The sequence below is a fragment of the Marmota marmota genome, unplaced genomic scaffold (assembly GCF_001458135.2).
Source record: "Marmota marmota marmota unplaced genomic scaffold, marMar, whole genome shotgun sequence".
NCBI lineage: Eukaryota > Metazoa > Chordata > Mammalia > Rodentia > Sciuridae > Marmota > Marmota marmota.
In genome coordinates, this window is record NW_025999999.1 from 17,804,347 (window position 1) to 17,814,908 (window position 10,562).

Genomic DNA, 10,562 nt, shown 5'->3' on the forward strand with positions numbered 1-10,562 from the left:
TTTCTTGCTTGGCTTTCCCAGTAAAGGATCCGTCAGGTGCAAAAAACTAAGCTTATTTCCTGTCTCACCAGGAAGATGTGTTAGCCAAGAAAGGAAGGTACCTTCTTCCTCTCCCAGATAAGGGCTTTGGCCTGCAGTAAAGGCTTTGCCCTGAGTGAAGGTTTGCCCTCAATGTAAAATGGGGATCTCATGGGGTTGTTTGACAGGATCACCTCGATAACATTTATACAAAGCAGGGTACATTGTGACCAAAGGAGAATAATAATTCCATGTAACTTTAAGTCAGGACCTAAAACTGATTTCTTTCTTTTTTTTTTTTTTTGAGATGAAGTCTATGCTTCCCACGCCAACCTTGAACTTCTGGGCTCAGGTGATCCTCTTGTCTCAGCTTCCCTAGTAGCTGGGACTACAGATGCACAGCCAACACAGCCAGCTCAGAACTGTGAATTTTAATTTAATGTAACAGGAAACAAGACTGTCATCAGAGTCCTATGTCTGGTTCCTTTATGGGTCTTGACTTAGAATTAGTAGCTCAAAGTGTTATGGTTTCTGAGAAGATAGCTATGATTCTCATGCTGCTCAGACCACAGCAGGAGCTAGAACTGGGGCTGGTGGTTGGCCTCAGGAAGCCACTGGGCTCCAATGGCTAAAAGGTGATTAAGGACCAGAAGACAGAAAGATGTGTCTTTCAAACACGGGTGCATGGGATGGGAAGGATGGGGGAGGTAGTGATAATCACAGCCCCCTTTCAGAGCCTGATGAAAACTTCTAGATCTTTCTAGTCTAGAAAAAACACATTCTTCCGCACTCTCAAAATCTTGCGTGTGATTTCAGGTTGGGAAGCAGTGACAGTCTCCTGACATCAACAGGCTCTAAGCCCCTGGGAGCACACCAGGGAGCACCTCTCTCCTCCCTGACCCTCCCCCCCAAGCAGAGAAGACGGGAACTGACCAGGAGCCTGGTGTCCCTTATCACGCAGAGCTGCTTGGCCCACTGGCCCAGCCACTTCTTGCGCCACAGGAAGGCGCAGATGCGGGCGTCCCGCATCAGCTCGATGCTGGCCTCCGGGGAGGGCCACTGGTAGAGTGCGGCCTTGCCCTTGGTCTCCTCTTCATCGTAGGACTCATAGGAGCTGCTCACGGCCTCACCGTCCTCTGCAAGGAAGATGCGCTTGGTCAGGGCCCTGCAGGAAGGTCGTCTCCCTAAACAGGTGACTTTGGGGAGGGCAGCAGGCCTCAGCAGCCCGAGCCCATGACCACCACCCTCCTGCCCCTCATGCCCTCGAAACAGCCCCACAGCCACCAAGCAAGACCACAGCTGACTTTTTGTCCCTAATTCCCTTTGAGAGGTTTCTCACATGCTGCCTTGGGCCACAAAACCCAAATAACCTAAAACCTGGTCTCTGCCTTTCTGTCTTCTCTGGATTCCCCTGAGGACACACTGCCCCACAGACCAACTGTGTGCTCCCGGAAGCCAGGCGTCCCCTGCAGCCTGTTTTTCCAAGGAAGGATGAAGCCACGGGGGTGGGGATCTTTCCAGGCTCCTCTGGGCCTGGCACTTTGTCATTCTTAGGGTTTGGCAGGAAGAAAAGGCCCCCAGAGCTCTAGCTATGTGCTTTGTAGGTCTCTATCCTGGACCTGGATCTGTCCCAGGTCAGAGAAAAGGCCACGTAATCCACAGGAGGAAACAGCTTTCTGGGAAGATGGTACTTCCGCCCCGTGTATGCTGTCTTGGTCACAGCCCTTCTCAGCAAACCCATTCCGACCCTCCCAACTCTGTTCCCTCCCTCTCTGCCGAATGTCCCTTTACTTGGTTCCTAACTCAGAGCAGTCCTGAGCCCTCCTCACATTGTGAAAGAATCCCCCATCTCAACTCGGCATGAACCAGGCACAGTTCTATGCACACTCCACCTGCCCTGGCTTCTAGTTCCTGCTCCTGCTGCCTCTCCAGGCCTCACCGGTGCATTCAAGGCCACCCCAAACCAGGCGAAGAAAATCCACCGAACAATCCATCGCTCAACCCATCAATCCTTGAACAGCAGAACCTGGGGAAAAGGGACCCAGGATTCCCGGCCCAACCCCGGGCTCAGCGCAGAACTCTTGTTTGTCATAACCTTGATGCTCAGCCTGAAGTCCCCACGGACAGGGAACTGGCTCCCTCCTGATCACTGGACACTCTCCTATTCAGAAAGAGGGCCCAAGGTCTAGCTCCTAGTGACCTCCACATAGCAGTCCTTGTTCTGCCACCAACTCAGGTGAGTGACACCTCTCTTCTGTCCCATGACACTCTGATTCAGAAGAGGGAGAGCCCACGGGGCACTTAATTCTTCCCAGAAGACTCCAGCAGCTCTTGTCCTGATAGCTGGGTTCTTGCATACTAAGGTACAGACCATACTGGAGTTAGAATGTAAGAAAATGGAACAATGTCACTGCAACAGCTATTCTAGGTGTGGTGCCAATGAAAATATATTTTGTTTTAATATTTCTAAAAACAACACTTTATTTTAATGTCTTTTTTTAAAGTAGTGTAGTACTACTCCTCTTTCTGACTTAATAAAAAAAACCTGCATACTTTATAATTTGATACCTATTAAATAAGATGGAAAATCAGCACTACCCCCAAGGAGACCCTGTGCTGGTAGTAACATAAATTCACACAAGTCTCTCAGAAAACAATCGGGCAGCTTGTTTTTTCAAGAGCCATAAATATACCTATGTTCTTTGATCTAATAATCCCAGTCCTCAGAGATTATCCTAGGAAACTAGTTTTTCCAAAAAGAAGAGGGGCTGGAGGTTAGGGTCTCTGGTTGGATCCCAGCAGCATGATAAATAAATAAAGATAAAAAAGAAGAGGGAGGAATGTTACCTGAATGAATCTATTTATTCAAGTGCTATTTAGCTGTCAGCAAAGGGGCCCGGATAAGGAAAGTCTGATTCCATCCACTCAGTGCACCAATGTACTCAGAATCCATCAATGACTGAACACTAGTTGGCAACTCAACAAACTCCCCGAGATGTGGCAATGGGGAGAAGGCACAATTAGAAGTCTCTTTGCAAATAGGTCAGGACTGAAATGTAGCTCAGAGGACGCAAAACAGTTGATCTGATAGGGAAGTGGGAACAGGGGGAAAATCTCATTGTCAATATGACATCATCTGTACAAAAGGTGAAATTTAAAAAATGACACAATGTCGTTGGGATTCTTCCTCCAGAAACAAAAAATTAAGGGAGGGAAGCTCCAGAGGGCAGCGTGAAGGCGGATAAAGCCCCAGTATGGGCTCCTAAGGTGGCCCTGTGTGTTCTGTGGAGAATTCTGACACCTGCTAGTCCTCCTCCCTGCAGTAAGAGGAAGCTAACTGAGAAGTAACGGCCCGTGGTAGTACCTGCGGCAGCTAGGAGAAAATTTAGGGCAAATGTACTAACAATTGTATTTATCCCTATGAGGGCTCACGGCACACCATAAATGTAGGATTCTCTTAAAACAGGTTCTTGGCTTCCAGGGGGCGCAGGGTAAGCAGGAAGGAAAGGCAGGATGTTCAGGTGATCCCATCAGGACTGTGCCCCACTGTGTCCTGCGGAAAGTCCTCAGGAACCAAGGGCAGAACAACCATGCAGGCTCCCTTGGAATCATTCATCCATATTTCTGGCGGGGGTCTGTGGAAAGCAGAGCAAACCATGCCCCTGGCAAGACAGCACGTGGGGCGCACATGCAGGACCCATGCATGAGGACGGGAAGAGGACAGTGCCGTCCTCGGGACATGCACCCATCTCTCCAAGCCAGGCATCAGGCACGGCATCACTGGCATTCCAGTTCTGGGGACAAGCAGTACCCAAGGTGATCGTGGCGTAAATGACTCCTTCGGGCACCTGCACCCATCTGGGGACTCCAGGAGGGAGAGATCTGCCAGAATGGCCTGCATGGTGTCCAGAAGCACAGAGGCAAGGAGAGAGAGACAAGATGAAGAGAGGGACGTACCCAAGTACAGAGACCCACATGTGGCAACATGGCCGCCTGTCCACAGAGGTTAGCACTTGATCCTCTGAGGGGTTGGCTGGTGCTTTAAGGGAACACTTAGGGGTTCTCTGCTCTCTCTGCAGAGGATTCAGTGGCCCAGAGAAAGGATGGCCAAACATGGAAGGAGCCTGGGTTCCTAAACTACATGGAACCAGAAATACCTAGTGAACTGCTCTGTGAGTGAGCAGCAGATTTGGGTCCTGTCACTAAAAATGGACACTATGGAGCTATTTGTTACAGCAGCTGCTATGCCCGTAGCAGGAGACATCATGAATGATGAACCCAATGTCCTGGGCAAGAAAAGACTCCCATGTGAAGCCATCAGGACACACACTACACATTTGCTTGGAGAGAGGACCCCATCCCAGCAGCACACGTAGGGACACTGCTGATAAAGCAGGACAAGAATCCAAGAGACTGACCCTGTGACAGGAAGTCAGCAAAATGGTAATTGGCCAAACAACTAGAGGAAGGGGCTGGAGCCCAGTGCTCCTTCCTCCTGCTGCAACCTGCACATCCCGCTACCCAAGCAGGTGTGGGGACAGCAGGCAGGAAGTGAGGACAGACCGGCTTGTCATGCAGGAAAGTCCTCCTCTGTAACAAGTGTGGCCACTTCTCCCCAGGTCATCCTCAGACCTTGTCCTGACAGGAGGGACGAGGCCCTCTTCCTGCCCGCCTTACTATGGGTTTCCACAGCTGGGTTTCCTCCACCCCAGGGCTTCCCTGACCCACTCCCCAGGGTGAGCTGAAGCTGTCCTGGTGATGACCTTTAGTCCCAGTTATAAACAACAGGGGGACTCAGGCTGAGACAAATACCAAGAACCAGGTCTTCCCAACCACTTGTTTGTGTCAAAATAAAGCTTCTGCCTCCCAAACAGGCCTGGGGCATGTCTGGGAGGCAGGCCCTGACTGGCACAGGCCACACCCTAGAGAGCCAGGCTTAAGACACACAAAGGTGCTCACTGCAGTGAGTCACTGTCTCTACCTTCAAGATGGGCCCAGACAGCAGCCCCGCACCCTCAGCTGCCGTCTGAAATCACAGCGGGGCAGGTGACTTGGCAACGTCACACGCGCTCAGTGGGAGAAGCTAAGAGGCGTCTACCCACAAGGCCAGCCACTCAGAATATCCTCAGGTGGACAGGCCCTCGCCTCCCACAGTTCCTGGGACTAGAGGCGGCAGGTACAGTGTGAAGGAAGAGGAGAAGCTGACGTGGCTCCAAGTCACTGGTGCTGTCTCATCCTGGGTCCTGCTGTTCATGGAACCACACGCCCCCTTCTGCCAAGTTTATTCCCACCAGCAGGGACCGTCACTGTGCGTATCTGCAAATCACACTGTGCTTTCAAAACCCTTTCACTTACAAAGGAAGGAAAGAGAAAAAGAGAAGAAGGTGCTAGAGTTTGGATGTTGACTCTCCTGCAAAGGTCCACGCTGAAGATGTGGTCCCCAGGGTGGAGCTGTTGGGAGGCACTGGAACCTTTAGAAGTAAGGGTCCTGTGGCTGTAGGGCTGTAGGCCTTGGGGGTGTGCTCACAGCGGGGATGGTGGGATCCCCTTTGTTCTATTGCTTCTTGGCCATGAGGTAAGTAGCTTGCACTGCCATTCAGCTGCCCACCAGAGACTCTGAGCAATGGGTCTGTCCAGTCTTGGACTGGAACCTCCAAAGCTATGAGCCAAAATAACTAACTTATAAAGAGAAAAGGGTTATCTCAGCTATTTCACTATAGTAAGGGAAAGCTGAGCTCTGATCCAGCTTCCTCAGGCTGAGAACACTGGCCAAGAATGGATGGCTCCAGCATGGAGCCATCCTGTGTAGCCATTCATACAGGGTGCAGGAGTTAAGTGAGGTCAGTCACTAAGGGACCCCATCCAAAGGCTTGCAGTTTCATTTAAAGTTCCAAAGCCCTCACCATGGCCTGCAGCCCTCCACTCCTCATCTTCCCCTACTTCACCTGTTCTTGCCATGCTGGCCTCTGCCCCAGGGCCTTCGCAAATACTGACACTTTCTAGAAAGTTCTTCCCACAGGTATCTGCGTGATCCATTCGGCACAACATTCAGGGATCTGCCCAAAGTCATGCCATCAGAGAAAAGCACTCCTCTCCTGCCAAAGTCTAGCCTCGGTTCTGTTTTCCTTCCTAACGCTTGGCTTATCACTACACAATGTATTCTGGGTTTCTTTGTATCTATTTTCTTTCCAGTGAAGCTGAGTGCTCTTGTCCTGGTCACACAGTGGGAGCACAACAACTCCGAGTCACAGAAGAACATGGAAGCTGAGCTCAGACTGTGTCTGGCCTCCATTTCCATTGCTTCCCAGGGACGGGCACCCCTTGGCCAACAGATCCTCCTCCACCATCTTTCTGGGATGAATGGAGGAGATCCAGGTGGGAGCACAGTCAATACCAGCACCGAGAGCCTGCTCGCTGCGGGCCATCCTCACTCCTCCTGGCAGGCTGGTTGGGTGGCTGTGGGTCTTGGCATCACATTGAAGACCAAAGGCCAAATGCCCTGATTACCATTTTCTCTGGGAATGGCAGCCCCTCTGCCTTCCAGCCAGGGATGAGTGAGTTGGTGGCCACCAGGTGAGTGGGCCCGACCTCTGGGTTAAAGCAGCGAGTCCCCTCCAGCCCCAGCCGCTGGGACGTACCATTGACAGACGTGTCGTATGGCTCGGCCTCTTCATAGTAACCCTCTGGAGACTCGATCTTTGGGACAGCAGGCTGTTTCCGTTCTGGAATCTGTGGCATGATCAGATAGAACAGACACCTTCAGAAAAGGCATGCTGGGAGCAACCTGGATCCACCCTATGGGGGGGAAGGAGGAAGGGGTCCAGAGGGAAGGGAAGCCTGCCCGGAGTTCTACCAGGGAGGAGGGGACAGCATGGAAACCCAGGGATCCCACACAGGGACACAGGCTCTCCAAGCCGCTTCCCTTCTCTGCAAAAGAATCATCCCAGGGCCATTCTGAGCTTTCTCTGAGACTCAACACTTCCCCATGGGGCCTGGCCACACTAACTGCAAGGACACAATGGTGGGCATTGTGGGGGCCATCCACAACCCAGGGGTCTGTAGGTTGGGCAGAGAGGGCAGTTGATGTGACAGGAGCCTAATCCCTGGACTACTGTCCTGCAGCTGAGACAGGTCTCCCTGAAGAGGGTCGGCAGAGGCCAGGCGGCTGCACCACTGAACCTCCAAGCTCCTCCTGGCCTCAGACAGCAGAGCTGGGCAAGCCCAGAGGTGGCTCCAAGGTCTCCAGCCCCAGCAGGAGTAACTCCCTCCCTGAGGGTGCAGCTACAGGATCACCTGGGCATCTCCTAATCCACCGGGTACTAAGTGGGGCCGAGGACGTGGCTGCCGGGCCGCGAACGTGCAGCAGGCCACACTGAGAGCTGCGAGCAGAGGACCTTCAGCTTCCTGTGTTAGTCTCAGGAGAAGTGTCTGCTCCTCAGCTGTCCCCAGCCACCAGCCTGAGAAAGGGCAGCCCTGGGAGGCCCAGGCAGCTTCCCAGAGTCCAAGAGGGGAAGCTTCCCCTGCCCTCAGCAGCCAGAGGGTCTTCTCAGACAGCCCTGGGCTCTGCATCGGGCTGGCCAGAGCTCCCGTTGCAGCCTCTGGGAAGCCCCCTTTCAGCAGGTGGTGCGAGCACCCCTAAGGGGGTGTGAGGAGGTGGCCTCTATGGAGAGAAGCTCAAGGAACCCAAGATCTGACTCTGGATCAGGATCCCACAGCTAGAAGAGGACAGAGCAGAGAATGATCCTTCTGCACCAAGCAACATTTCAGGAGTCTCCCAAAAGCCTCCCTGAAATATCTAAATGGATCAGTCCAGAGGGGAAGGGTAGGACAGTGGTGAGGAATCCAACTTCCTGTGTCAGGCTCATATCCTGATATTCCGGCTGTGTGACTCTCAACAACCTGGGCTTTAGTGCAAAATGGAGTAGAAATACCTGTGTCACATGGGGTTGTTGTAAAGATAAAACTGGGCTCAGCAATATTAAGCACTCAATAAATATTAATTTTTATTAACCTAAGAAAATAAAATGTAAAAATAGCAAATGGAGAAGTTTCATGTATATGTATTTGGCAGAGGACAAATCAATGTATTCTGGAAGGATACAAAGGGGACTGTTTGGGCCTGACCCAGTGTATGCCAATCTCTACCTCACTTTGCTACAGAGGAACAAGTCAGAGCCCCAGGTCCCCAGGCTCCTGAGGCAAAAAACACTAAGGTCAAGTTAAAAGAGAAAATGATTTTCCTAAGAACTCAGGAGAGAGTCCTCTAAACACAGGCACATGAAAGACCTGTTATTGGATATCAAAGGAGAGGGTCCTAATCTCCCCAGGGATCCGAGAAAGGGCTGATATTTGAATCATCGACATCTTTATGCTGGGGAAGACAGTGAATGTTGAATGAAGATGCAGAAGAGATTTGACTTCAATCCCAGAAATAACTTTCTGACTGTTCAGAGGAAGAGACGGGAAGAAAGTCACCCTGCTCGAGATTTACCAGAGGTTCACAGATTTTTTTCATAAAGGGCCAAGTAGCAAATATCTGGGGGATTTGTGGGCCCCTTGGATCTCTTATCTCAGATGTCCAACTCTCCAGTTGCAGCACAGAACAGGAACCCACGGACAATGCCTGCTAAAGCAGCATGGCTGTGTTGCAAAAATCTTCACTTCACTAAAGCAGAGGCAGGGTGACTTGGCCAGAGGGACAGTGCCAACCCCGACTACAATGAGACAGAGAGTTAAAGAAGAGGGGTGGCCCAGATGACATGAGGCACCCTTGCAGCTCCACACGGCCTGCTCCCAGTGCATGCCCTGTGAAAAGCTCTTGGTGGGGGGTCCCCCCGGGTGCCCACACTGACTGTGGCAATTCCCCTCTATGGGGTCAGCTGCTTCTCCCACAGGGCAGCTCACAAACACGGGTGCATGTTCAGGCCTCCAGAGGAGGTGGGTGGAGAGGACTGTGCTGGCCAGAGGTAAACAGTGGCCAGCAACATCTGCTTCTCCTGCTGTGACCACAGCACCTGGCTGCACAGCCAGCAGCCCGGGAAGGCCACAGCTGCCTGAGTCACTGTCCACACCCACGAGGTTGCTCCAGACCTCTGGCTGCCCTTCTGTTGTTGGGAAGGCCCGCTCTCCACAGAGGGGGGTGGAGTGAGGGTCCACATCATTGTGGAGAAAGTCCCAGCTTATGGGTAACAAGCATCCTGAGCCTGGGACAGGCCACAATCCTGGCCTGGCCAGTGGCACTGAGGACTCCAGGCAGACATCTGATCTCTTCTGTAGCACCCATGGGTGGCAGTGGTGAGGAGCCCAGCACTCAGGTGGATGAGTCCCGGGGCACCCAGATGCTACAGGGTCAGGTTAGGAAGGAAGGGGTTCCTGAAGAGGGCAGGTCACAGGGTCACTCCAGGCCCAGGCCCTGGGGTGGAGCTGCCACGTCCCTCTGATGAGCCAGCTACGGCTCTGGTTCTCATCCTCTCTCTGGCTGCTCCTCACCCCACTCCTCGGCAGCCCTTGGACTACGACCTACAGCTGCTTTGGCCAGGCTTGACGGAAGAGGCCCAAGGGAGCTCAGACGCGTGCACACTTGCATACTCATGTGGGCCAGGAGGGGGGAATCCCAGCTCCATGCTACCCTTCCACCTACCACGCCTGGAACCCCTGAGGGTGGCGGTGGGTGCCTAGGACAGAACGAGGAGGGATCTGGATAAGGGCTGCTGTCCACACGCCTGGCCCATCTTGCACAGGAAGTCCTCATGGGAGGCTGGGAGACCACCTCTGGCACCAGGTTGCTCCCAGATGGCCGTAAGCCTCTCTGGTCAAGCAGTCCCCAGACAAAGATGCCACAGGAAGTCTCCTGGAGGGGGCCACTGGCCTCCCTGCCCCTTACCTCATTCACAGCCCTTCATGCCACACAGTTGGTACATGAGACTCCAACAGAGTAGTAAAAACCGTGCCAGCGCCCGGGGCTGCCACCCTCACCAGGACCAATTGGTTCAAACCTGTATGCCGGTCCCATTTGTAAAACACATATGTCAACTGGGCCCAGAGACACAGGCCTATCGTCACAGTGACTCAGGAAGCTGAGGTAGGAGGGTCACAAGTTTGAAGCCAGCCTGGGCAATTGAGTGAGAGCCTGTCTCAAATAATAAAAAGGGCTGGGGATGTAGCTCAGGGGTGGTGCTGGGGATTTCAAACCACAGATTTCTAGAAGGCCTGGCCCTCAGCGCCAGGGAGCCTGCCTGGTGAACACCCCCACCCACCAGGTGCGGACCCTGTGGCCCATGGCATATGGATAGGGCACTTCCACTTGGCAGACGTTCAAGGTGCCCGGGTCCCAATCAGATGCTGGACTCAGGAAGGAAAGTATGGCCCTGGCCCTGAGCCACTCCCTGTCCAGCTACCACCCAACGGAGAGTGAGCCTGGGACACACCAGAAAGCCTTCCATCAGAGAACCACAGCTTCTCTCACTGGTCAAAGCCCTCGGCAAGTGGGTGAAAGAGCAGAAGGGAGGTGCTTCTCCCCAGTGCCCCAGAGCACGGGGGGGGGG

The 10,562-nt window shown here is 53.0% G+C and overlaps 1 protein-coding gene across 5 annotated transcripts in view; it reads right to left on the reverse strand.

Moving 5' to 3' along the window:
* The window catches only part of Afap1l2 (actin filament associated protein 1 like 2), a 90,888-nt gene that overhangs the window by 15,629 nt on the left and 64,697 nt on the right, over positions 1-10,562 (reverse strand). For all 5 annotated transcript variants that reach the window (XM_048807375.1, XM_048807374.1, XM_048807378.1 and 2 more), the window contains 2 exons: positions 6,657-6,747; positions 952-1,154 (listed from right to left, as the gene is read on the reverse strand). In XM_048807375.1, coding sequence (XP_048663332.1) covers positions 952-1,154; positions 6,657-6,747 — 294 coding nt within the window. The remainder of the gene's footprint in view (positions 1-951; positions 1,155-6,656; positions 6,748-10,562) is intronic.